We start from the raw sequence: 27,736 nt of genomic DNA on the forward strand, positions 1-27,736 counted from the left end.
AAAAGACTGATGACTAAGGGTCCCAATCAGCCTCCATCACTCGCCAGGACCGTCAGGAGACAGGCGCAGGCTGATCACACTACCGGCCCCATCCCCACAATTTTCCTCTAAAAACCCCTGCCTGCGAGCCAAGGGCGAGTCCGGGACCTTGGGCATTAGCCACCTGTCCCCCTAGCCTGGCGCCAGGCGGGAACCATCCACTGTCCTCACTATACCCAACGCCGGGGTTGTCTTCGCTGTAGGCCGGGCGGAGGAACCAGGTATGTCTGGGTGGGTAAGAGGAGCAACCTCATCGGAAAGGGATTGTCAGTCAGTCACCCACCCCAGCAGGGCAGGGTGCCCCAAAACTCAGCCAGTGAGAGCCCGCCAGCCCCAGCCTCTGGCGTTGCTCCAGTGGACCCCTCCCCACATCCCCCTCCTGCTCCATGAAGTGAGGGGCCTCTCCGTGGCTGGTTCCACTTGCCTGTGGTTCTGCCGGATCAAACATTTGAGTCAGACATTTGCTTGCAGGTCCCAAATTGAAATTCTCTATTGTTGCCAAATAAACATGTTTTTTCTGGTAAAATTCCTGTCATTTTATTTTTAAGGCTGCCCTTGCCCCACCTGGCGGAGCTGCCCAGCCTCCCTGTGCCCCACAGACCCCCACCCCCTCTCCTCTTGGCTCTTTGACTCACACTCACTGCCTGGCTCTCGTTTTTCTGAGCTTTGCTTTTGGAGAGGGTGGCAGGGAACACGGGGGCAGCCCTCACCACCGGGGGCAGATCTGAAAGCAGACCTTCCCACAGCCCAGGTGAGCCAGAGGACAGTCTCCCCGCTGGAGGTGAAGCTCAGACATCTATCCCCCTGTTGGCCTGGATGTTGCCCTGGCAGTGATGCTGGACCAGAGAGGTGCCAGGACTGGGACAGGATGGCCCAGCAAAGGAGGGGTTGAAGCTGGAGGCCAGGCCAGGGTTGGGGTGTCACAGGGTCCAGCTTGAGGCCAGCTAGCTGACTGGATGGCTTTTGCTCTATCAACAGGACCCCACCTCTGTGTCTGGGAAGAAGAGAGGCTGAGAGGCAGACAGACAAGGAGAGAGAACTGGGCAGAAATGGTGGTCATCAGCATGTGCGGTGCTGTGCTCACCCCAGACCTCAAAGAGGGAGTGCTGCTCCAGGAACATGGGTCACCTCCCTGACCCTGGGCCCTGGGGGCACATGGTCCACATGTGTATCCCTGGGCTGCAGGCAGCTGGGGTGGCATCTCTGGGTGGTGGCAGCCCCAGTCTGTCTGATCCTGTACCTAACACCCCTCCCTTCCAGCTGCTTGTCCCTGGCACACAGCCCAGCTGTGGTCAGTCGAGGAGCCAACCCCCTCTGCCAAGCCTGGGGGTGGGCACCCACTGGCAGCCACAACAGGAGCCACAGAGGCTGGCAGGGGGAAGAAGAGCCGGATGAGGGATGCCAGGGCCCATGTGGCAAGGGAAGGCCGGTAGTCCCATGAGCAGCTCACTTTAGGAGTTTTTCACCACATAACAATTGGCCATAAGGCAATTTTTCCGTAAAAGGTAAAAAAATAACTGGTTGGCAGCTTGGTTTGACAGTCTGGTTTCATCAACTGGTAGACGGTTCAGCTTCATTTCTGCATCAATGCAGGACTGGCATTTGTATATGTTATAAATCTCAGCCCCTAAAGGCCTGTACAGCATGTAGTGCTCAGCCTGCATTTCCCATAGAGGTCTTGGCGTAGGTCTGAGGACCGATAACAGTACGCCTGTGTGGACAGCTCTCCTGCCGTGGAGCTCAGGCTCAAAGGCACCTCGCCTCCCGGGATTGGGAAACGGATGCCTCTCTTAATGAAGGAAGGAACTTGAGCATGAATGACAGCACAGTGGGATCAAGGAGATGAACCCATAGCAGAAGAAGGTGTCAGAAGACCATGCTCCGGTACAAGCATAAAACGCGGTTGGCCACTTGCGCGTTGCCATGAGTCCACACACGTTTTAAATGAGCTTGGGTATTTCACATTTTGCAATAAAGTCTTTTTAATTTTGCATTCATTGTCCATGTTTCATCATGTACTTCTTAGCGAATGTCCCTTTTATTTTCTGTGATTTTATGTCTCATGGCAAAACTGCCTCCCAGCCAATCTGTTATGTGATGAAAATGCTCGCAGCAAAGACGCTCGGGCAGACACGGAGGACTGAGAGCCTGTTGGTGGTGAACTCATGGATGAGATGGGCAGGCAGGCCCATCAGGGGGCAGGGGACCCTGTGATCCTGGGGAGGGTGCACGGGGGCAGCTGCAGTGCAGCCCAGCTCAGTCTGGCTTCAGAGTCAGGCAGGGTGGCACCTTGGCCGCATGGGGGCCAGCCAGCACGGAGCTATAAGAGGGCGGGGAAGTGTCTGCACAGCGCACATACACCTACACACATGTGTGTGCACACCACACACATGCACACACACAGCTACACACATGCCTATAAGTATGCACACATACATATACACATGGACACATACCCATATACGTGTTACACATACCACATACATACATACACACGGACACACACATTTGGAAATTTACAGTATAAGTTCACATTTAAACTACTAACAACATTCTAGAAAGTTTAGGAAAGAAGGAGGTGAGAAACCTCCTGTGGACTAACACCCCCAGCAAACAAACAACCCAACCATCTTTACTCTTTGTATAATAAATGGTGAGAGGTCTCCTCCAAGGTTATTAATCTGGTTCTTAAATTGGGCAGACGAATTTGGTGCTCTTCTTTACCTTCTGGGAAATGCTTCAACAACAGGATAGAACAAAACGTTTTTATTTGCAAACACTATTAACCATTTCCTGTTCCAACCTCAGAAATGGCTGTGCAGTGCGCCCTGGCTGCCTGGGCCTGGTGGGGGCCACTAGTGTCACCCCGTCTCCTCAGAAGCACTCTCAGGTCTTCCTCCTGTCCTGTGCTTGGCCCAAAAGTGGAGACTTCCCCATGGCTCCAGGCGGCCTCGGGAGAGCGGGGGGGGATCCCCTCTCTGACACTTGTCACCTGCGCTCATGTTCCCCACCGCCCTCCCACTCCCAGGCGCCCCATGGAACCTCAGAGTCCTCTTCCCGGCTCCTGGGAGCAAACCTGCTTCAGGAAGGAGCCCTGGTCTGCTCTTCCCCTGCTCATCCTTTTCAGGTGATCCAGCAGAAAGCAGCCGGGCAGCCAGATTTACCAGGGAGAAGCAGGGGCACCACAAACCCAGAAGCCCTGGCCTGGCAGTGATGGCACCCTGGGAGAGCTGAAGGCCACACAGACACCCTGTGCTCCCATAGCATGGCCACCAGCAGCTAGGCTGCTGGACAGGCAGCAGCAGAGAATGGCCATTGGTGCTCACTGGCCACAGGCACTGCTGGGCACAGAGGGCTGTGCCATGTGACAGCCATCCCAACAGGCCCACCTGTACCCCAGGCAAGGATGAGGCTGCAGGAGAGGCAGGGGAGGGGGCTTCCCCAGGACAGGAGGACCTGGGTGTGGCCCTCTTGTGCAACTCTAAGCCCACACCCATAAAATGAGGACAGGCTCCCTGCCATTTCTGACAAGAGCGACTAGCTTAGTAACAACGCACAACATCCTCCCCCAGACAGCCCGCCAACAAGGGTCCTGGTTGGCTCTGATGACCCTGCCCACAGCCGGTCATTCAAGGTCAGAAGGTGGTGCAGGGCATGGTGGCCCTGTCTGTGACTGCAGCTGGGACCTCCCAAGCCTGAAGTGGTACAGCCAGGGCCCAGGGCACAGGGAGAGGACCAGCCTGTGGGGGACACAGGGACAGGACAGATAGAGCCACTGGCCTTCCCCCTCCCTCCAACTAGAGAGTCTGTCCTGTCACTTAGGAAGGATGGTGAGGGATGGGGAGAGAGATAAGGACAGTGTGTGTGGTGGAAACATTGTTTTGGGGGTACTGTGTGGTAGGAACACTATGTTTATGGGGGATTGTGTGTGTTTTGAGGGACAGTGGGTTGTAAGTGATGGGGAGCTCACCTGGGGAATACAGCACCCCAAAAAACCCTCAAACTCTTAACTTGCTCCCAACTGTCCAACCCCCTCCCCAGGATCTGGCCACCTGCATCCTGACCACCCCAGGATGGGGCCTAGGCTCTTCTGGCCTTGTGTCCACTCCTCCCCTCTCCTGCCCTCAGCTCTCTGTGCCCCCACCTGTCCCTGTTAACACACACACACCCCCCGCCCAAAGTCACCGTGCCCCTTTCAGCCTTCGGAGTATGGGCTTCAGCCCTGCTCACTGCACCAAAGGGGCAGGGGGAGGGGTGGGGCAGAGGGGGAAGGCAGGGAAGGGGGATGAGAGAGGGGAGGGAAAGAGGGGGGCAGGGTCCCCAGGAGATGAGGGCAGGGGAGAAAGGGAGCATGGTAGGGGCAAGAGACACCCCTCTTTCTCCTGCAGCCCCTCCCTGGGCACACGCCCAGGCTACTGCAGGCAGAATTGCAAGGGGGGGTACTGGCTGGGGTCAGCATCTCCCACCTGGAGCACAGACCCCACTTGCTCACAACTCCATGCCCTCCCAGGACAGCCCAAGGGTCCCAGCTGCATTTGGGCTGGGATCCTGTCACATACAGAGCGTGGGACCACGCGTGTGGCCTGGGGAGCCTTCTCCTGGGGTGTCTGTCCTTGCTGGATGCCTGGAAGCCCTTACCCTGACCTGAGCCCTCTCCACAGCCCCAGGCTAGCCCCTGACCACCTCCAGAGAGGGTGTGCCAGGACACCCATCTGTGTGGGGTGTCACAGGGGTCAGCCGTGACCACACTTCCCAGCCAGCCACCTCCACCGTCTGGCCAGCTTCCTGGGGGAAGCACAGCCCCACGGGCTCCCACGGAGCCCTCCTGGCCAGGAGGGACCCCTCCCACTGCCCGCCGCCCACATTCTCAGCTGGCTGAGGCCCTGGGCGTGGCCCCAGCCTTGAACTAAAGCTTCCTGCGCGCTTGCTCGCCCCGCGCTGCAGACATCACCTTTGATGCTCTTTTTCCACCGTTTCAGTCTTTAATGTTTTCCCTTCTCAGCGAGCTCTGAGCGCCTCTAGGAGCTGGGGCTGCAGCACCAGCTTTGGGGCAGCTGCTGCCTCGTGAACTGAGCTGAGGCCCACATCTCACTAATATCAGCAGTTTCATTCCTCCTGTTTTCCATTCATTATAATAAAATGCTTAGAGCAAGAGGCAAAGAACTAACCAAATCATCACTAAAGGCCAGGGCCCCTGGGCACCCCAGGACCACCCCCACCCCCACCTGAGCACGCTGGGGGCCCGGCTAGGCAGCAGTGAGGAAGTCAGTCTCAGAAGGCAGGGTCTGGGCACAGGCTAAGCCTCCTGCCGTGGAGGCTGCCAAGAGACACCTGACAGTGGAAAGATCTGGAGATGTGGCCACCCCTGAGCCTGACGTGGGGCCTCCTGAAAGCTAGCCGTGGAAAGCCCTGAAACTGGGGGGGGGGGGGTGGCTGGGGCTAGGTACTGATGTCCCTTGGCAGGGGGCCAATCGGGCCACTGTGCAGGTGGGGAGGGGTCCGGTCCCCTTGGCAGGGCAAGAGGAAAGGGTCTCAGGGGCTCTGGAGAAAATGCCCCAGCTCAGGCCTTGGGATTCAGGGAGACCCTGAGCTGCTCTCTGCAGGTGGTCTTACAGCCCTGGGAGCAGGGGCAGCGTCCCCCACCTCCTGGAGCCCTCTGCAGGGTCAGTACTTGCTCCCCGCTGTCCACTGCCTGGCAGGATGGCTGGGTGGGAGTGGCAGGCCTGGGCAGGCCCTTGCCCAGACCCTCTAGGAGGGACAGAGTCGCAGTGTTCGTTGGTTCAAATGATGTGACCACCAGGGCGCCAGGGGGGAAGCGAAGTGCGCCCCCGACCTGAACCCAGAGAAGGCCACCCACCTGTACAGCGGGCAGGGCTGCTGGGGGAGGGGAGCAGAGAGGGTCTGCAACCTCCCTTCCAGCCCCCAGCCTTCAGAAAAGAAGGGGCAATGAGAAATAAGGGGACAAAATTGTTTTGGGGATGGAAAGCCCCCGGAGTGGGCGAGGGGCTGGACAGTCTTTGAGCTGCCTCTCTACTGCCTGCCCTTCCCTGGGGCTCCGTGTCTCCCCGTTCCTCCCCCATCGGCCCCCCCAACTCCTCGCCCACGCCCACGTGGAGGAGGAGGAAGAGGGGGCGGGGGCTCGGGGCATGTCTTGATCCTGACCCGGGACAGTTTCCTTTCCGCTCACACCTCTGTCAGTGCAGCAGAGGAGGACGTTGGCAGGCGGCCGGGCTGACGCTCCAGGCATGGGGATCCCTCGGGTGCCCTGGCCGCTTGTCTGGGCAGTGCTGCAGCTGGGCTGGCGGCCAGGACGGTTCCCAGGTACGTGGGCAGGGCCGGGTGACCCAGCGTCACCCTGCCCTCGGTCCTTGGTGGGTGGGGGTGCTTCTGAGGGATCAGACCCCGAGGCCAGCACTGGCCCTGTCAGGGTGCTGTGCAGCTTCGGGCAGCTGAAGTGCCCTCTCTGGGCTCCAGTTCCTCACCTGCCCACCTCACTGGTGGTGAGCAGGCATAAGTGTCCCAACTCTTTCTCGGGGCCTGTGGGATGGGCCTGCCCTTCTCTGTAGGGCGACAGGCTGGGCTGGCCAGAGCCCCAAACCTCGGCCGGCAGCCCCCACTTGTGTTTTCCCTGGGGATGTGACCAGACTTGCAGGGGACTGAGTAGCTCTGCAAGATCACAGGCTGGAAGGTCAAAGACATTTCTCTACTTGTACCGGAGGCATAGCGTTCACCCCTCCACCCCACCCCTTGTGGGCCTGGGGCACACTCCATCTGGGGTCTCTGGACAAGATTCCCAGGTATACAGTGCCTGGCATGGCTGGGAGCTTCCACAGTGGGTTCTGGCGAGAGGGCATGGCCTGGCGAGCCCCCTCATAAGAGCTGTCCACAGGGCAGGCCCTCAGGTCCAGGGCCAAAGTCTGATGGTCAGGGAGGGGCTCCTCCTGGCTGCCCCTGTCCTCAGCTGCTATGCCAGCCAGTGCTGCATGGATGGGAACAGATACCAGGGAAGGAGTCCCCCAGGCCTTTTGCCTGGACTTTGCTCCAGATGTAGGGTCCCTGGAAGGACCAAGATGAGGTGGGAAATGTCCTTACACCCCGCTGGGGCCACCCATCCTGGAGTCCTGGTGCCCACAGCGTGCTCAACCATCTCTGCCCACCCAGAGCCTGCTCAGTGATGGTGGTGTCCAGGCAGCCTGCTTTTTCAGGAAGGCCTGTGGGCCATCTCAAAACAAATGGAGGAGGCTCAAAGCTGGGCTCAGTGGTCCAAAAGCCTGTGACCAAAGGTGTCCTGGGGAGCCTTGTGGGGGCACCCAGGCACAAGGTCTTCCCAAGAGAAGGAACCGAGGCATATGGGGCCATGGCTCCCCTGGTTGCCCACTCCCCACCAGGACCCCTTCTCAAAGCAGGAGAGGGTGTAGAATAGATGCTGCGGCATGTTCTCCAGGTTCCCACACAAAATCTTGTGTCTTGGGCAAGATTTTGAAACTCGGTGTGCCTCGGTTTCCCGGACTATAACAGGTGGTCCCACATGGCACAGAGCCCTCCGTGTGGCCAATGTTGCGTGCAGGGTGGCCCTCCTGCTCTGCCCCAGACTCAGCAGACCCACTGCAGCCAATCTTCCATTATGGGATGCATCTCCTTCCACTCCCAATTCATTCCCTCTATCTATTATTTCTGTCTTTCGTTGGCCATCCCATACCCCACCTTGCTTATGTACATGTTTTTCTTGCATTGTATGAGCTACCCAAATCCAGTAGTTTGTGACCCCATCCTAGTGAGTGAGAGTAGGTCAGAATAGCAGCTTTAAATGGGCCAGACTTGAGTCCAGGGCAAATGAGTCTGGGGTAAAGCCATCACTGAGAGCTTTGGAGCCCCAGTCAGTCACCTCATCTCCCTGAGCAGAACTTACCTGGCTGGGGTTGCCGTAACAAGTACTAAGGGCATCAGAAGTGCCTTGCCTGGCAGTTCTGGAGACTGGAAGTCCAATGTCAGGGTGTGGGTAGGGTCAGTCCCTTCCAGACATCAGGGAGCATCTGCTCCAGGCAGCTCCCAGCCTCTGGGGACAGCTGGTCATCTTGGTGCTCCTTGGCTGGTAGACACATCACCCGGCCTCTGCCCCCATTTCCCAAGGCCTTCTCCCTGAGCGCAATTCTGACCTCCAGACTCATCTTAACCAGGTACCGCTTTCCAGGTACGGTCACCTTCTGTGGTGCCGGGCTCAGCACTGCAGCATGTGTCTTTGGGGGCTCAGTCCAGAGCACGACTCACATCTGCCCATTCTGGGGCCTCAGTGCCCGCTGCAGCCCTAGTTGCAAATTTCTCCTTATGCTCCAGATGTTCTCTGGGGACCGCAGCTTTGACACAGTCTTGCGGTTGAGATGCTCTGGTGCCCCAATCCAGCCCTCTGGCTGGACTATCTTTCCCTGATGGAAGCCAAGTCAGTTACCCCCTGCTTCGTTGGAATGTCATTGTCCCCAGCTTCCTCAGACCTAGAGCAGCAGCCCCCTCTGTCTTTGCCCACAACTTGGCATTGTTTTTCTAATCAAATCTCAATTTTATTTTAGATATGGAAAGCCTTAGAATTAGAAATTTTTTGAGGTATAAAAATTATATAAGCATTTTATTAGCGTCAGCTATACAATGTAATGATTCAGTATTTGTATATATTGCAAATGATCACCCCATAAGTCCGGTTAACATGTCACCACACATAATCACAATTTTTTTGTTGTTGTAAAAAAAACTTTCAAGATTCCACAGTATGATTATTTATACATATTATTGGCTACACATATACATTATTAGCACATACATCCCAGGACTTACTCATTCTGTAACTGGAAGCTTTAACTTTTGACTCCCTTTCCCATTTCACTCCTGTGTCCCCCACCAATCTATTCTTTGTGTCCATTTTTTTTAGATTCCACATGTCAATGAGATATGGTATTTGTCTCTGACTTATTTCACTGAGCAAAATGCCCTCTAGGTCCATCCATATTGTTACAAATGGCAAGAATTCATTCTTTTTCATGACTAAGTAACATTCCATTGTGTATATGTACCACATATTTATCCATTCGTCTACCTATGGACACTTTGGTTGCTTCCTTATTTTTGGCTACTGTAAATAATGCAGCAATAAGATAAACATAGGGGTGTATATATCTTTTCAAATCAGACTTGTGGTTCACAAATGTCTTCTCCCACTCTGCAGTCTGCCTTTTCATTCTGTTGGGGTCCTTACTGTGCAGAAGCTTTTTAGTTTGATGTCATCCCACTTGTTGATTTTTGCTTTTGTTGCTTGCCCTGTATACTTGGAGTGTCCAGACCAGGGGTGCAGACCACCACCTGGGTATGTCTGACGTGAGTTCGTGGGAGATCATGTTTGTCCTTCTTGGGGACCCCATCGGGGACCCCACGATGGACACACTCCCTCTGTGCCCACAGTGAAGGAGGTGAAGGTGCCCCTTTTGCTGTGATGAAGAGACCCACGGGGGCGGCTGGGGCCTGACAGTACTCCAGCAGTGCTTTCAGCTGCACAGATGGGTCTCGTCTAAATCAGGTGTTAGGCGGTGGCTGTGAATGTGTTGTTGGTGAGGCCGCCTCAGAGCAGGGCCTCTCTGGGAGCCAGGTTAGTGCTGCCTCCTACTTACAGCCTGTCCACGTGGGCTCTGCCCTGAAGGTCTCCCCACCTGCCCTACCGAGGCACAGCTCCCTCTTCCTAACCATGCCCCAAACACAGAAGAGGCCTGGGGCCCCTCACTGACACCCCATCATCAAGTATGAAGTAAAAAGACAACATGTAAAATTTTAATTAGTTGAAAAATATAAGAATTGATGCATAGACGTTCATACTATGGGGATAAAGCAAATCCCAGTCCACCAACCTTAAAAGGAAGGCCTGTCTTCAGCCCCACGCAGGGAATTGCTGGGCTGACTTAAGGTTAGGTGTATTTGAGGCACCCATCACAGGATCCCAGGTCCCAGCAAGATCCCGGGAAGCAGAGAGGCCGCCCAGCCCCATCCCAGCCGAGTGCTCCTCTTACCCACCCGGACGAGCCTGGGTCCGCCACCCGGCCTGCAGCAAAGCCAACCCCAGCGTCAGGGTGTAGTTAGGACACTGGGCAATTCCTGCTGGGCACCAAGTTAGAGGACAGGTGGCTAATGCCCAAGGTCCCAGACTCGCCCTTGGCTTGCAGGCAGGGGTTTTTAGAGGAAAATTGTGGGGAGGGGGCCGGTAGTGTGATCAGCCTGTGCCTGTCTCCTGACGGTCCTGGCGAGTGATGGGGGCTGATCGGGACCCTTAGTCATCAGTCTTCTGGCTCCACCCAGCCTGGGGTCAGCTGGAGGCCCAACCAGGGTCAGGGGTGGATCTAGGTTCCTGTAAGACCCCTCAAAGACGCCCTAGTGGAGAGTCTGTCTATGGCCTCTGGGGAGCTCAGAGCCCTGTGTCCACTTGGTCAGCAAAGTCCCGTTTTCATTCATCTCTAAGCTCCCAGTGTGGTTCCCGCACTCTGTGTTGTGACTGGGGGAAGCCGGCTTCTCTTTGATCTGTTACTGGGGCTTCTCCTGAAGGCTACATTCCCCCATGGTGTTCCCGGGCTCCCATTCTCGGGGCCCATCTTTCTCCATCTGAACAGGCCCTGAGTGTCAGCAGGGGTCCTCCCTGTGGCCCTGCACCCTGGCCAGGCCACCCAGAGCTCCTGACGTAGCAGTGAGGTGTCCTGTGGTTCATTCAGCTCTGGAGCAGCCACGAGGTGACAGGCCTGCCCCCACCCACACCACTCCAGAAGCACCACCTTACCTGTGTCGGGCCACCTCCACAGCTGCTGTGTCCACCCCCTGCCCTCGAGCATGCTTCAGTAGGGCGGGTAGATGTACGAGTGTGCTGTGGAGAGGGGCCCGAGGAGCAGCAGGAACCTGAAGGGCCACCAGGAGGACCTGGGAGTCTTGGGCCTGAGCAGGATGAGCGGCCACTATACAGAGACCCAGGCAGATGGGCCAGGCCAGGACAGGGAGACCTGTGGGTGGGCCAGACACAGGCAGCCCAGGACCCCACAAAGTTCAGACCCCATGGGAGGCACCACAGTGAGCCGAAGAGAAGACAGTGACTCAAATGGTCATGAATTCAGGTCACGGGTGGGGCAGGTGAGGGCCCAAACCAAAGAAAAGCGGGGCAGCCCCGTCCACACAGGGCAATGATGGCTCCCAGGGCCCAGCAGCAGATGTCCACACAGGAGCTTCCTGAAGGGAGGCCTGCAGAGGGGCTGTGCAGGAAGGTGGCTTCTGTGCACATACTGTTCTCCCCCAGGGTAGCTTCTCAGGTCACCCTGACCATGAGAGGTGGGTGGCTCCATCCAGACCTGGATTCCTGGGGGTATTTGAGAAGGGGACCTGGGCTTCTGGTCCCAGACTCAGGCATGCCGCAGGAGGGAGGCGGGAAGGCAGTGGGGCAGGCAGGCCATCCTCAGAGTCAGGTGGGCCCCACAGGTCCCACTGGCTTAGTGCTGGAGTGCCCCACCATGATACCTTCTGCCTGATCTCTGTGGAATCGCACTAGTATGCACATAATGCTTTGCCTTAACTCGTGTGCTTCTTGAATAAGTGTATAAAGAAGATGCGCATTAAAACTGCCAAGGGAAGCTCCTGGCATGGTGTGCTGGTTGTGGAAGGTTTGAACACAATTAGGAATAAGAAAAGACCACTGGTGTTTGTGTCACCCTGGGAGAGCCAGAGGAGTGGGCAGATTCCCAGGCTCCAGGGGCCTGTGGCTTTGATGAGAAAGGGGCTCCACCTCCCCTGGGCAACCCCATCCAAGCCTGGCCCCCTTCCAGGCCTCCTTGGCCTCCCCAATGCCCTCTGCCCCCCAACTGGTGGGATGAGCCTTCCACAGAGATGTGTGGACCACCCAGCCTGCACAGAGCACCCCTTCCACAGGGGGCAGGGGACCCCAGCCTGGGAGGTCTCCTGGCCCCAGCTCATGGGTGGTGCCCACCCTTATATCTGGCACATGATGCAATCTAAGGGAACAGCACCTACAGTCACCAGACTGACCATGTGCCAATCCCTCAGCCCATCAAAGGCTGGGAAAGGTGCCAGAGGAGGGGCAACAGTGGCCAGTCCAGTCAGACTGGGCCCCGGTCTCCCCCAGCCCCGGTGTAATCCAGGTGGTCCCCACTACAAGGACCTTCCTGTGATTCCCCCTTGTGCCCAGTGCCAGGTGGCCCAGGAGGGAGGCCTGCCGGTCACATGTGCCCTGGCGTGGCTCACTTGGATGGGCCCTGGCTGGCACCAGCTGCAGTGCCCTGGGTCCCTGCACCATCTCCTCCTCCTCAGTGAGTAGGCCACTGCAGCCAACCTCAGGCCATCCCTTCCCTGGATGCAAAGGGACCCCTTGCCAAGTCTGTGCCTCACATGTGAGGAAGCCTGCCCAGCACACATCACTCAGGGCAGAACCCAGTAGAACCCTGAGTGCACAGCCAGGAAGAGCAGAAGGGAAGGGTGGCAGTTAACAGCTCAAGTGAACAGGGTGAAGCAGCAGCCACCCCTCATCCCAGGACTGGAATCGCAGTTGGCACAGTGACTGTGGAGCCCAGTGGCGTGGGACATGTTGGGTGGCCTCACTGGGCCACACTTCAAGTCTGGGTGTTTGTTCCTGATGGGCCCTTCCCACAGCGGGGAAGCCAAGGCCAAGGCCCAGAGCAGCATGGCAGAGGGCTGAGCACCACCCACAGGTCCCAGGTGCGGGCTTATGTTGGGGGCCAGTGGGAGCAGCTACAGACCCAGGGTTAGGTCCAGACAGAGAAGCTTCCTCCTCTGAGCCTCAGTTTCCCCATCTATAAATCGGGGATCTTGGACCAGCCTGCCACGGCGAGCTGACCACACAGGGGCAGACCTAGCAGGTATGGGCTCAGCCATGGCTCCCTCCCCAGGACCCTGGGAGCTTCTGACCCGCCCATGTAGCCATCATAGTCAACCTTGATTCCATGTAGATGCGTCACCTGGGCCACCATGGGAAGGCCTTCCTCTGCATGCCAGCAAGCCGAGTGTGAGCGTGTAAGGGTGTGCACACTCATGCATTCATGTGTGAGCATGGCTGTGTGTGGGAGTGAGAGTGTGGCTGGCCATGCAGGGGATGAGAGCTTACGTTGTACATGTGGGCATAGCATGAGTGCATGTGTCAGTGAGGCTCTTGCTGGAAAGGGCTACCAGCCCCTGAGAGGTGGCGGGCACGTCCCCAGGCCAGGGTACTGGCCGATGGATGTGCCTACAGGTCTTTGTTTTGGGGGCCAGCTTGGTTGGGCCTCTTTTTCCATTCAGGGGCAATGCCCCAGCCCTCCTCTGAACTCCAGTCCCCAGAGTCCCTGCAGGAGACACGGGGGCCCCTCACTGCCCATGTCGGTGGTGTCTGCACCATAGTCCCAGTTCTAAGCTTGTCTTGAGATGGGGGCCAAGTCTAGAGGAGCTGCAGGGCTCCATGGTGATGCACTGCCAAGAGGATTCCAGCAAGGGCAGGGCCTTCCAGAACCTTCCTGAGAGATTGCAGGAGGGAAAGTGGGAGGGGAGGGCCTGGCGGTCTGTGACACACCTCTCCTCATAGCCACTGGTTCTCCCCACCTCTCAGATGCCCATGTCAGTCCCTGGAGCCCCCTGGCCTTCTCCCCAGCCCGGCTTGCAGTGCCCGAGGGGGCGAATGCCACCTTCACCTGCAGCTTCTCCAGCACATCCAAGGGCTTTGTGCTCAACTGGTACCGCATGAGCCCCAGCAACCAGACAGACAAGCTGGCCGCCTTCCCTGAGGACAGCAGCCAGCCAGGCCGGGACAGACGCTTCCGCGTCACGCCGCTGCCCAACGGGCGAGACTTCCACATGAGCGTGGTTGCTGCCCAGCGCAATGACAGCGGCATCTACCTCTGCGGGGCCATCTATCTGCTTCCCAACATGCAGATCACGGAGAGTCCCCTGGCAGAGCTCACAGTGACAGGTGTGAGCCTGGGAGACCCCAGGGCAGGGTGAGCGGGAGGGGGGACCCCCAGAGCAGGGCGGGCAGCCCTCAGGAGGAGGTTCTGGGGAAGCGAGGGCAGGGGGGCCTGCTCCAAGCTGACTCCCATCGCCCCGCAGAGCCAGTCCTGGAGCTGCCCACAGAGCACCCCAGCCCACCACCTGGGAGCGCCCCACTGCAAGTGGTGGGCGTCACGAGCATCCTGCTGAGCTGCTTGCTGGTCTTCCTGCTGTTGGCCTGTGCCCTAGCTGCCGCCTTCCCCAGAGACACTGGAGGTAACGCCCAGGGGCGGAGCCCGGCACACAGACGCCCCTCCTGCCACGCTCCACAGCGAGGCCCCCCAGGGAGGGTGCACAAAGTCTCCCCAGGGTCTAGGGTCCCCTCCCTGGTGCAGCTCTGAGGGGTTGTGGAGAAGCTGTCAAGGTCACACAGAGAGGCAGGGAGCTGTCCCCCGCCACAGGCTGAGCCACCCTGCCTGCCGCCACCCCCAGACCTCAAGCCACAGGACACTGCAGAAGAGCCTCTAACATCCTCTGGGCTCCTGCAGTGACACACAACCACCAGAGGGGTACTGGGATGCCCACCCCACCCCCACGTGCACACACTCTGGCTGCAGGCGGTGCTGGAGCCTGGCCCTCATCCTCACTCCTGCGACAGGTGGGCGGCTCTGGGGCTGGAAAGAGGCATGGTTCTCCAGGGGCCACAGCCTCGAGGGGACCTGGCTTGGGGGTCAGCCCCTCCCCACACCCCACTCACCAGCTGTGCTGGCACGCTTTCCTGAGACAGCCACCTGGGGGACACAAGGCCAGAGAACAGGCGCCCCAGGGCCTGCACAAGCCCCCAGCAACAGCCAGCCTCCCCGCCTCCCCAGCATTTGGGTGAGCAGCCGAGTGAAGGTGGCGGCGCTTCACCAGCAGCCTCCTGGCCTCTGTGGAAGCTCACTTCTCCAGCGACTCATTTTTTCTTCCTTCAAATAATTTTGAGAATGTGCTGTGTGCCCATGCCTGCCACAGATGGAGACACACGTGGCACTTCTATGCAACAACAGCTGGAGATGGCCCCTGCAGCGTCATTGATTACACACCTGCTGAGTGCTGTCCGCACCAGCCAGGCTGGAGGGTGGGTTTGGTGCCCTGCAGTGGGCGCTTGGCTTGGTCATGCTGCCACAGAGACCAGAGGACTAGTACTGGAGGCCAGTGGTCCTGCGTGCCTGGTACCCAGACAAATCATGATCCAAACCAGACCCTTGGCAGTGTGGGAGGGGAGCTCCTGGTGGTCCTGGGGAGTGGGGGTTTGGTTAGATGATGGAGCAGAGGGGAGGACACTGGGCCGCGGTGCCCTGGGGGCAAGGAACCCCACGGAGACCCCAGGGGAGGACTGCTGGCCTCCCAGGCTCCTTTACTTCAAGGCATTTCTCTTCAGGGCCCTGCACTGGCCGGAGCCTGGATGAGCCTCTGGTGAGTCTCCTTCCCTTTGTGGCTAATCCCACAGGCCCCAACTGCGCCAAGGGTGGGCTGGGGTGGCACTGCCCAGGGGTAAGCATGCTTCGGGGCAGCCACACCCAGCACCGACCAGGTCACCATGTTTGAACCTGGGGCCACAGGGCTCTGGTGGGGAGGGGGGCACAGCCCTGCCCCCACTCTGTGTGTGTGCACGTGTGTGTGCCTACGCGCAAGTGCCTTTTGGCCACTCAAGAGACACTGACTACTCCCTCCCTGTCCCCCGCAAGAAGGAGGGCCCGTCCACCATGCCTGTGTTCACCGTGGACTATGCGGAGCTAGACTTCCAGTGGCGAGAGAAGACCCCGGAGCCGCCCGCCCCCCATGTCCCCGAACAGACAGAGTACGCCACCATTGTCTTTCCAAGCAGGCCAGTTTCCCCAGGACGCAGGGCCTCAGCCGACAGCCCCACCAGGCCCCGGCCTCCAAGGACTGAGGATGGCCACTGCTCTTGGCCCCTCTGATGGCCCCTCAGCTGGCCTGTGTCCTTCAGACCTTCCTCCAAAACCCCGGGGTCAGCACCTTCCCTGGAGGAACGCTCATGGGCACAGTGGGTGGGGCCGCTCCTGTCTGGGGACTGCCCCTGCACCTGGGTTCAGCCAGCCTGGCCCTCCTGTCACTGATCAAGGCAGCCTGGGGGCTGGGGGCGGGAGGCGTCACCATCCGGCTTGGCAGAGGGGGAGGACACTTGCTCAGGCTCCAGGCCCAGGCCCGGCCAAGCTGAGAGTCGACCCCTGAACTGCAGCTCTGCATCTCAGGGCACATGGGGGAGCAGGCAAGTGGGGGCACAGGGCCCTGGTTAGAGACTCTGCCTTGGACCCTGGTGGGGTGCCCCCACAGCAAAGGGATCCAGTACACAGTGCAGGCCCAGTGGGGGAATGTGTGGGGCTGGGCCCTCCAGGGTGCCTGGTGCACATGAGCCTTGAAGAGAGCTCCTGGCAGCAGCGGGAGGCAGAGGCAGGGTGCCCACAGGCTGACCTCTGCATGCCTCCCTTCACCCTAAGGAGGTCTGACCCATCAGACAGCCTGGAAGCTGAGGTGCTGAAGGGACAGGCCACACTGGGGCAGTCCCACTGAGACTAGGGCCCAAGGAGTCTCCCATTTGTCTGTGCTGGGGGTCTCCTGTTCCTCGCAGCCCACTCATGGTGCTACTTAAAGGGGCCTGGCCAGGCTCCCAAGGGGTGGTGGGTGGGGGCAGGTATGCTCTCGGAGCACATGTCCCAGCGTGGGCTCTACACACACTTGAGTGCCCCTCCCTGTTCTGCTATCATCATTAAATCATGACAAAAACTGTAAGAAAGGCCCCAGCTCTCCTGCCCACATGGTTGGGGAAGGTGGGGTGGCCCGGCCCAGAGGGTGGGAGGGTCTGGTCCTCACAAAGGACAGAGGCCACACCAGCTCACCTCATAGTCTCCCACAGGCCCTCCCAGGCCCCTCATCTCTGTGCCCCACCCTCCCACTCTCCCCTCCTACTCAGCCACAGCCTCCATGGTGTGAAATCCCTCTGACTTCACAGGCTGCCAGGCATCCCCCAGAAGCCCATCCTGGGGTTCCACAGCCCTCTGCCCTCAGAACAACTCCATCTGGCATGGGGCATCCAGTATCTTCCCTGCTCCAGTTCCCCCATGCCCCCCACACCTGGGAGTCCCTTCAGGCTGGGTCACCGCCCCAGGTGGGGCCCAGATGAGTGGGTGGGCTTCACCAGGCTGTGAATGAGTGGGTTTTGGAGTGTTGCAGGCAGGTGGGGAGCGACATCTATGGGGAAACTCAGCCCTACGTGTGTGAAAAGGAGACCTCTCCTGTCCTCCAGGAAGGGAATCCATCACCACCATAAAGGGTCCTCGGGCCCTGTCCCCGACTGCTGTGGCCCTCCCAGTGGGCCTCATCTGAACTCTCAGGGCCAGGAGTACAGATGCGCTGCCCACTCTGAGCCTTCAGCACTCATCCTGTGCCTACCCTGAGGTCCTGTCCCAATGGGGTGGGCAATGGGCACCACTCCAGGACAAGGCAAGGGTGCTGCCATGCTCTGGAGGTGCCAAGCAGGAGCAGGCATCGACCCCAGGAAGTCTGTAGGTGATGCGGTTTTGCCCGCCTGAAAAATCCAACTGTATAGTGGAAAATCTACGACAGAATTAGAGGATCTGGTCAACTAAAAGATATAAAATCAACATCTAAAAATAAACAGCTTTCATATATTCAAGGATAGCCAGTTGAAAGAAAAGTGGTAAAGAATTTTCTGTTTATGACAGCAAGAGAAAAGACAAAATGCACAGCCTGCAGAGGAGAGGCTGAGCACAGGGTGGCTGGGGCCATGGGACTCACCGTGCCCTGGGCTCTGATGACCTGGCACCACTGACTGAGCCATCCTAAGATAATTCATAAATTTAACACAATCCCAGTAAAAACCCACATTTCTGCAACTGCAAAGTTCAAATGGAAAAATTAGCATGTAACAGCCAAGCACACCCTGAAGGGAAGTGAAAGTCCAGCTTTATCAGATCTAAAACCCCCATCACCAAAGTGGGGGCACCGGCACAGGAGGGGACAGGAAGACGGGGGGGCAGCTGGCACTGGGGCCACAGCATGACCTGGAACAGCATCGAGGTGGACCCAGACCTTGTGCCAGGTGCCCGTGCAAACCCCAAATGCAGCAGATAAAAGTATAAGGAAAGCCTGCAGACAGGGAAGGACACTCAGGTGAATGCCTTCTTGTTGGAGGGACAGGACAGCCTTCTTCACACTGGCCCCAAGCAGGGTGCCCCCAAAGAGGCGCCTGCCCTGGGCTGTGCTCGCGCCACACAAGGCTGACGTCCAGTCACACAAAGATCTTCTGCAAATGTGGAAAGAGCAAGGTCATGGGAACAGTGGAAGGTGGGTAGGTGATACGGCCAGTGCACATGCACGCATACACCCACACATGATCACACACACATGTTCCATATACATGTAAATGTATCCTGAAAACAATGGAAGGACGTACAGTTTGACTCATCATGAGAAGAACGCAGATCACAACTACGCCTACCCAGTGCGTGGCACATGTCGCGAGGTCGCAGGAAGCAGGCTCCTCACGCACTGCGGGTGGAAATGCCAAACTGGAGGGGAACCAGGCTAGAAGTGTTGCCTTTTGGCCCAGAACCCATCCACCCCCTGAGATATCTCCCAGGGCGACCAGTTAAAATGTGAACTGACAGAAGCATGGCACCCGGTCCTGGGTCTGCCCTGGGGGCTGGGCTGCAGGCAGGGCTACGTGCCAGCGGGCGGTGGGAGTGTGTGTAGGAGGGACAGAGACCATGTGGCCCCCAGAACGAGGAACCAAGTCAGGATCCAGTCAAAGGGCAGGAAGTAATCTGAGAATCAGAAATATCAAAGTTCAAGTTAAAACGAATTAATACACTCTGAGAAAATTTGAAAGAACATGAGTTCATATTGATAACTAAAAAATGGCAAAAGCATGTGCAGCTGGGAGGAAAGGAAGCGGTTGCTTCCCCAAGCCAGCGGGGCTGGCGGCGCGGGCCACCCGCTGATGGAGCGAGGCTCAGATAAGAAGTGAGAGAGGACCCGTCAGCTCTTTGGGTGCCGCCTTCCCGTAACAGGCCCCTGCAGTTGCCTCCACTCATTTTTTCCGTTCCCCTGCGGTGCCCCAGTGCCTGTGTCAGCGCCCGGCTGGGGCGCCTCAACCAACTCCACCCACACCCACTCCAGCCATGTCTGTCCCAGCCGGCATCCACGCATGTCACGGAGCCGTATGCAGTGGTCTCTGAGCAGCCCACCCCAGGTATGGACTTTCGGGATGAGGCCTGAGGTGGGCAGGGAACACCCAGTGGGAGGGGAAGTAGCTGCCCCTGCAGCCCAGGGCCCCCAGGCTCCAGGTCCTGTCCCCAAAGAGCCCCATGCTTGCAGCCCCTCTGCCCAGAGGGACACCATCCCACCACCTGTTGCTCACCCTCTTCTGGTCTGCAGGGCTGGAGGTGAGGGCTGGACACCTCAGCTTAGGAACCCAAGGTCCTGAGGACAGGAGGGATGGAGTCTGAACCCCACCCAGAAATCCAAGATCAGGGCCCTGGAGGACCACATGGGGACCCTGGACAGGTCTTCCAGCAGGAGAAAGGAACCCACCCTCTCAGAGATAGCCTACCCTCAGGGCCATGAAGGTGGGGCTGGAGGCCTGCTCCTGGGGCTTGGCCCCAGTGGGTTGGTGGTCTGGTGTGGAGGGGTCCCGCTTTGCATCTGGATGAGGCCTTAGTTTCTGGAGACTTCAGGATGTGGGGTGTAGCCAGCATGGTGTGGACTCCCTTGACTGCTGCTCAACCACACCCCTCCTGCGGGGTCCTGTACCCTCTGACCCTGGTCAGGCTGCCCTGCCTACCTGTGGGAGTCTGGTTCTGTGGCTCCTGGGCTAATTTGTGGGGGATCCCCACAGCCCTTGACTCCTGGGGTATGGGATGTCATGGGCCCACCACATATCAGGGGTACCCCAAGAACCACTCAAGTGGAAGGATGCATGGCTCCCCTCATCTGAATGTCACGAGGTACTCAGCTACCGAGACCCTTGGGGCAGGAAAAAGTGTCCAGGCACATGGACTCACAGCTTCACATCTGCCCTAGGGTGGCCACTCCCACCATGGCCTGGCCCAGATGGCAGGGGCTGCCTGGTGGGCACAGACTCACATCTCAGCCTCCACAGGTGCTTGGACCCTCCCATCCCCAGGCCCTCGCTGAGCTTCAGCATCCTGAGATGCAGCTAATGTTGGTTTTTGGACAAAGTGGAACCAGCCCCATGGCCTGGCCCTCATGACAGGGGCTGTGTGGGGGCCACCAGCCAGGCACCCCTGCCTTGGGCACAGGTGTACCACCAGGCCACCAACCATCATGAATCCAGGGTTGTTTTTGTCTCAATCTGAATTACAAAAGTAAATTATCACATGGGATATTATTCAGCCTGAGAATAAAAATTTATTTATTTTTTAAAGTTGCTTATCAATGCTCACAGCAGCACTCTTCACAACAGCCAAAAGGTGGAAGCAACCCAAGAGTCCATGGACGTATGGTTGGATAAACAGTGTGGCCCAGCCACACGTTGGAATATTATTCAGCCTGAGAAAAGGAAGGACATTCTGACACGTGCTGGGGATGAGGACATGATGTAACAGTGCATAGTCTGGTTACAAATGACACTGTATGACCCCACTTAAATGAGGTCCCTAGAGCGATGGAAGTAGAGTCTAGAGGTCCAGAGGCTCCCTAGATAATCGTAGGATAATCGTAGTTGTGAGGAAAGGCTCTGTGCAGGGTCGTTTTTATTTTCTTAATAGTTTCCTACATTTCCCAAGTTTTCTATACTGAACATACTTTGTAAGCAGAAGTGAAGACTTTAAAAAGGAGGAATAAAAAGGTGTTTCAGGGAGGGTGCAGGGGGCTGGTCCTGGTAGGTTCCCTACTCTGTGTATCTGGCTCTGCCCCGCCTGCAGGGCAGCCGGTCTGCAGATCCTGGACAGGTTTAGGGCCACCACAAAGATCACCTGTATATCCTCAACCTGCCCCACCTCTGATGGCCCCCAGGCACTGGGGAGTTCAGCTAAGCGGAGCAGGCTCTGCAGTGTGACTGGGTGGCCAGAGGAGGTCACAAAACTGAGTGAGAGCACTGGGTGCCCTCCCCATGGCTTTGAGGAGGAAAGAACTGAGAAACGGCCCTGGCCACAAACACACAACCCTTTTATTTCTCGTTCATAAGCCAGAAAGTATACAGCAGAGCAAGGTTTAGGAGAAAAACTCACCAGCCCATGACGCACAGTGTGCTGATCTGAGGGTCCAGCACCCCGCCCGCGACCCTCAAGAAAGCCCAGGTCAGCCGTACACCCATGGGGCTCAGAGAACCACCTCCTCTGACTTTGGCTGCACGACCCTCATTAAAGGCCAGCCTGGTGGTTCGAACATTCTAAAACTGAACTCGGTACGACTCAGCAGCTCCTTCACAAGGACAATTCTTGGAGAAGCCAAGGAGCAAAGCCGCCTCTCGAAGCCAGAGCTCCGTGGAGCATCCTGACACTCAGAGCTCCTCCCCTTCTCCCCGGCACCCGGGCATCAGACCTAGCAGGAGAGCCCATCAGGAGGGCAGGCAGCGCTCCACAGGTTTGCCCACATGGCTGGGCAGCAGGGGACCTGCCGGCACATTCTCCAGGACCTCGCGCAGAGAGAACATGCAGAAGCTGACCTCCTCGTAGGAGACCCTGGCCCCGCTCTCAAAAAGACAGGCGAAGGTCAGGCCCCCCTTGGAGGTGGGCCCGATGGACGCCAGGTCAGAGTAGCCACTGGGGCCCTGGTAGATCACCCAGGGCTCTGTCCAGCTATGTGGGTCCAGGGGGGACCTGCTCAAGTAGATGCCCATGTGGAGCCTAACCCTACGCCCAGATGGGTGGGAATACAGCAACCATGTGGGGCTCTGTGGGAAGGCAGGAGGGGGCCCAACAAGCCTGTTCCCACCGTCCCCACATCCCTCCATCGCACCAGGCCCACCGCCCCCTCGGGCATCTCCAGAGCCTTCCTCTGGGGCTTTCTGGACCCCAGGACAGAGGCGTCGAGTGTGGGGGGTGTTCCTGGCACCCACAGACCATCCCTTATCTCTCAGCTTGCTGGAGGGTGGGGCCAGGAAGCCCAAGATGCTGCCCTGGCAGCCCCTGGCAGTCTCAGCCAGGGAGGGCACAAGCTCCCCAGGCAGGAAGGACGTGCCCTCATCCTCGCTGAGCGCCTGCACACGGCTGCCCAGAGGGCTCCGGGCATTGCAGTAGAGGACGCTGCCAGCCTGTCCACTGTCCACCACAGCCAGCTGGCACTCGCCTGAGCGCAGGTTGGGTACAAGCTGTCCTCGGTGCCAGGTGTGGCCGTGGTCATCGCTGTAGAAGGCAAAAGCATGGGGGCTGGTCCTGCAGATCTTGCCAAAGCACTCTCGCCGGTCCACACGGTAGGTGTAAGCCGGTACCAGCAGGCGGCCCGAGCGCAGCTGGACACCGTGGCCTGGGCCAACAGCGAATGTAGCCCAGTCTGCAGAGAAGAGGGATGCCAGTCACCCTGGGAAAGGAAACATCCTGGGGACTGGGCGGCACTCTTGAGGAAGCCACCCTCAGACCATCCCCCTACCCTCCATGCCTCCGGCCACCCTGTACTGGACAAGCCTCTCCACCATTAGCGGTAGCGAGGAGCCAGGGCAGGCGCTTGACCAGGTGCTCAGTGTGTGAGCAGGTGGCCGCTGTGAACGCTGCCCAGACCTTCAGCTCAGGGTCTGAGAGGCCCCTCCTAGGCTGGGCCCCAGCCCCGCGGTGTGAGGTCCACACCACCAGACGGCTCCTTGGATCAGATGTGTGTCCCAGCAGGTTTCAGAGCCTGCCATGTCCCTCAGTTTAGCTCGCACCTACCAGAGCGGAGCAGGGAGTGGGGGGAATCTCTGGGACTGGTGGCCCCTGGGGTCAGAGTCCACATGCCAGTTTCGGGGCGCCCTAGGCAGTGGTCAGGAGTGCAGTGAAGCTTTCGGGTCAGGCTGCCTGCCCCTCCGGCTCCTCAGGCTGACCCCCGCCGCCACCCTGCCCCGGAGGGTGAGAAAGAGGAGAAAGTAGTAAAGTTGGTGAGGAGGCCCCGGGGGTCGGGCCGAGGTGGATCAGGCTCAGAGACAAGCTCAGGGAGATGAAAGAGGCGGGGGCGCCCGGAACAGCAGTGGCGGCCCTTAGACTGGGACGACGGGGGACCTGCCGCTGGGTGCCCCCCGCGGGGCGGACCCCGCCCCAGAGCTGATCCCCACCACTGCGCGGGCCCCTGCGCCCTGCGGACTCCTCGCACGAGCGGGTCCCCTCTCCCACCCCGTGCGGAACCCCCCAGTGCAGGCTCTTCCTCCTCGCGGACCCCTCCCAGGCGGGCCCCGACCTCACCGTGCAAGCCTCCTCCGCCGAGCGCCTCCGCCCCGCCCCCGGCAGACCGATCCGCGTCGCGCATCCCTCCCAGCCTGCCTACCCTGCTCGGCGCTGCCCACCGCTTCCTCCGTGAGGTCCCGCGCGGCGCCCCAGCTGCGCCCCGCGTCGCGGCTGGTCACGCAGCAGAGGCGTGCGGCGTTCCTGCCAGCGGCGATCTGGGCGGCCTCCGGCGTGCGGCCGCGCACAGCGATGAAGAAGAGGAAGACGGTGGCCGTGCGCGCGTCGTGCACGGGGCAGGGGTTCATGGACCGGTGCTCCTCCAAAGCGGCTGTGCCCAGCACGCGCGCGGCTCCCCACTGCCGGGAGGGAGGCAGGGAGGGCCGGCGGCCTCAGTTTACCGCGCGAGCGGGCCCGCCCCACCTCCCGGCCGCGGGGCGCGGGCCGCTCACCCGCACGGAGCCCCCAGCCAGCGTGCCGGTCCTCTGCACCAAGCGGTGGGCGTGCGCGTCGTCGGGGCTGAGCCGCTGCTCCGCGAAGGCCAGCAGGATGGGCGCGGGCGGCACCGGCAGCAGCGCGGGCACGCGGTAGGTCAAGCCGCTCCTCTCGCGCTGGAAGAGCACGGTGCGCCCGGGGACGCGCGGAGCCTCCATGCCTGGGGGCGCGGGCAGGGTCAGCGGGCTACGCCTCCCTGTGCCCACCTCCGAGACCACGGAGTCCCAGGCTCCACGTCCGTTTCTCATGGCCCTTCCTCCTCCCCGCGTAGCCCACGGAGAGGAGGTTATGGAAGCAGGGGAACCTGACCAGAGCCCCCGACCTTCCCCACCCACGTGCCTGGGACACCTGCCCAGCAGGAGGCTGGCCAAGTGGACAATTAGGGCCCACAAGTTTGGACAAAGGGGTTCGGTGTCCACAAATACGGGCGTTACAACCACAGCAGCCAGGCAAACCCAGAGGCAGACACATTAGACGCATAAAAAGGCACAGAGACTTAACCACCAAATGCAGGTGCTTACACAGACATCCATACAGACACACACACACAGCCAGGAAGATGGGAGGTGCACAAACAGACACGTTCACATTCCACATACACAGACATGAGGCTTCTTGGACGAAGGGGGGTCACAAGGGTCAGGGGATTCAGAGAGCAGCCAGAAGAGATGGAGGCCCCAGTGGGTCTCCTGCAGAGAAGGGGCCTGAACTCGAGGCCGCAGTTGGACATCTGTGGGGGCGGAGCACCCACCACGCTGCCCCACAGGCTTCTGAGCAAGGCTCAGAAGAGCCACCCCACCACAGCGTGCCCCAAATGGCTCCCACATGGGCCTTGAGAGGGCTGGAGCAGTGCAGGCCAGAAGAACAGAGACGGATCCCAAGGAGGCTGGAGAGGTGTCCACCCCGCCTCCCAGCAGAAAGGAACCCCAGGAGAAGGGGCCAGCCTGGCTCTAGGCTGAGTACTGGGGTCAGAGTTTTGAACCCAGAAAGCAGAGACTGGACAAAGGTGAGCCCCTCTGAGTCTGGTCCTCCCCAGGTGGGCCCCCGAAACCCGTGGGCACCCAGGGATTAGCTGGGCTGGGGAGGGTGGGGTGGGGCCGGGGGTACTTCCTGGAGTGTAAGAGGGGTGGGGTGGGAAGGAGGAAGCAGCCCCCAGGGGGCCCTGGAGGCAGAGAGCACTCCATGATGCAGCAGGATAAAGTGGGCCCCTCCCTCCTCGTGCCTGCCTGGCCTCATCCCCCACAGCCCATGCCCACCTGCCTCTGCCCCAGCCCCATGCCCCTCACAGCCCAACTCCCTTGGACTTAGGCCAGGGCTCTTTCAAGGGTGACAGAGCGTGGCCTGGGGCAGTGCCCTTCCCAGAAATGGAGGCTCACAAGGGCAGGGCTTCCTTCAGGTGGGGGTGCATTTAGAGCAGCCCTGGGCTCTGCCAGGGGGCCTGTTTCTATGAGCTGCAGGAGTATGGAGTATGGTCCACCCAGTGCAGGGGTGACTGCAGACAGTGCCTTGCGGCTAGGCAAGCGGGACCTAGACCTCAGCACTGAGGGGGCAGGGAGGGGAAGGTGGGAGCGAGCCCACTTGCCCACAGCAACACCAGTGCCCATCCAGGAGGCGGTGGGGATAGAGATCAGGGCACGGGAATGAGCACACAAGCCTGAATGAGAGCGGCCTCGCTCCATGCACAGGAGGGCATGCTTGCTGATCATGGGGCCCTCTGCCTCGGTCCACCTCTGCCCAGGGCTACTTGCTCCTAAAAGGCTTTCTTGGGTAGCACATGGCCGGCCCCGCTGCCCACTGACATCAGCAGACCTGCTGTTCAACCCCAGGCCTGTCCACTCACTGCTGCCTCTGGGACTGGAGAGCAGCCCCATGCCCAGGAAGTCCCTGGGCCCCCACTCCCACCTGCATCCAAAGGGCAATTGTGCCCAAGCAGGAAGCAGGGGTGAGTGCCACATGAACCCCCAGGCAGAATGTCACAAGGGGGACATTCTCTCCACTTGGCACACTCCGCTGGGCCTGAGACTACTGGGAGCTGGTCTCAACAGAAGCATGGGGCCCAGGCCCACACAACCCCGCCCCACCCCCACTCCCTGCCTGGGGACAGAACAGAAGACATGGAGGCTCCAGAGACTAGCTGGTCAATCTGCTCACTGCCCAGAGTAGGACAGGGCTGCCAGGCTCTTGGAGCATCCTTGCCCAGGCCAGCCCCCAGTTTCTGTAGACCCCCAAAATCCCAGGGAGGCCCCGCAATCTACAAGGAGGAGCTAGCCTCCCAGGCATCAGGCCCACCCACCTTGGCCAGTTCAGTAGGTTCCGGAGCTTGGCTTGACCAGGATAGTCATCCCAGCTACACTCCCAGCAGCTACACTCCTCATGGGTATCACATCACAGAAGAGGAAACTTAGGCTGGGGAGGAGATGGGCCTCCAAGAGAACCTGGTCCCCTGGCACTGGCCTCTGGCAAATTGTTAGGGGTCATTCTGCCCCAGCAGGTCATGCCCCAGAAGTGCCGACACTGTCCTGTCTATCTGAGCTCTGCCCTGGAGCGCTTAGGCCAGCCCAGGCCACCACCCACACCCTGCAGGCCAGCACAGGTCCTCTGGACCTGTCCTCAGCCTGCCACAGGGCACTTAAATGCACAGGTGTGAAGAGCAAAGACTTTGTGCACAAGTTGGACAGAGGGGCTGTCCTGGCACTGTCACCTCAGGCTGGGTCTCCAGGCAAGCCTGTGTCCTGTGTCCTGTCTGGAGCAAGGGCTCAATTTCACCAACTTCCGCCTGGTGGAGTGTCGCCGATGGGCCCTTCTGATCTTTTGATCTTTCGGGTTGGGCAGGGCCTCCTGCTTCAAGCCCCAACACCCAGTCTGCATTATACCATCTAGATCTACCCTGGGGGCCCTTCAGCTTCATACCTGCCATGCTGGCCAGGAAACTGTCCAAATGGGGGGTCCATGTGAAACCCCTGCATGGAGGACCCTCGGTCCACATGCCAATCACCCTTAGCCCAAAGAGGAGAGGGAGGACACAGGGTCCTGGCCCCCAAGGGCCGGGGCACAGATGAGCAGGGCAGGGACTCACCATACACAGCAGTCAGGGCACAGAGCTGGCTGTGGGGTGGCTGCAGGAGTGCCGTCTCTCCAAACCAATGAGAAGAGACAAGGGTCCACTGTGTGGGTGAGCCGGGAGCTGGCCACCTCCCAGGGTTGCATCAAAGCCCTCCTGCCAGCGTGCAGTGCCACACAGCGAGCAGGGGGTACAGGCGGGCTGCCGGGGAAGGCAACATCAGGACACACAGGGCCCCTGTTCAGTGGGCTGGCTCCGCCCTGGGTGTTCAGGACTGAGGGGTCACCCTTCAACAAGGCTCTGCTGTGCCCAGCCTCCAGACACCCATGAGAACCCAAGTGGGCACTCGGCCCCTCCACTCCCTGACTCTTCACACCACAGCCTGGGTACCTAGTTGCCCCTCGCTCGGACCCTGGCCCCTTTAGCCCTAACTGGGCTCCAGCCCTGTGTCCGTGCTTGGGACCCCAGCTCCGACCTGGTGAGCCAGCATCTCACCCCCTCCCCAGCACCAGCCAACTCCCAGGGCTACTGCCAGTCTTCCCACTCACCCCCAGGTCCTGTTCCTTCCTGCTCTCTCCGAGGCACCACTGTCCACTTGACCACTCCCCAGGCCAGGGTCTCAGGGGAGGCCACAGCATCCCAGTGCTGTCAGTGAAAGGGGCCAAGGGGAGACACATCCCTGCTGCCCACTTCTGTGACTTCCAGGAAACCTCCTGGCATGGTCTCCTGCCCTCAGGGGCCC

General features: G+C 59.4%; 2 protein-coding genes across 2 annotated transcripts; one reads left to right on the plus strand and one right to left on the minus strand.

The window, feature by feature from the left end:
• Positions 1-6,284: 6,284 nt before the first annotated feature.
• Positions 6,285-16,047, plus strand: PDCD1 (programmed cell death 1). The gene is made up of 5 exons (XM_036900931.2): positions 6,285-6,360; positions 13,664-14,023; positions 14,161-14,316; positions 15,464-15,498; positions 15,771-16,047. Exons 1-5 carry the CDS (start codon positions 6,285-6,287, stop codon positions 16,002-16,004), a joined length of 861 nt encoding a protein of 286 aa, XP_036756826.1. The 3' UTR covers positions 16,005-16,047.
• A 4,441-nt stretch (positions 16,048-20,488) lies between these two features.
• NEU4 (neuraminidase 4) lies at positions 20,489-24,417 on the minus strand. Its single transcript, XM_036901316.2, has 3 exons — positions 23,891-24,417; positions 23,542-23,797; positions 20,489-22,581 (listed from the first exon to the last, which is right to left on the minus strand). Exons 1-3 carry the CDS (start codon positions 24,179-24,181, stop codon positions 21,647-21,649), a joined length of 1,482 nt encoding a protein of 493 aa, XP_036757211.2. The 5' UTR covers positions 24,182-24,417; the 3' UTR covers positions 20,489-21,646.
• Between the last annotated feature and the right edge of the window lie 3,319 nt (positions 24,418-27,736).

This window comes from Manis pentadactyla, chromosome 6 (genome assembly GCF_030020395.1).
Source record: "Manis pentadactyla isolate mManPen7 chromosome 6, mManPen7.hap1, whole genome shotgun sequence".
Taxonomy (NCBI): Eukaryota; Metazoa; Chordata; class Mammalia; order Pholidota; family Manidae; genus Manis; species Manis pentadactyla.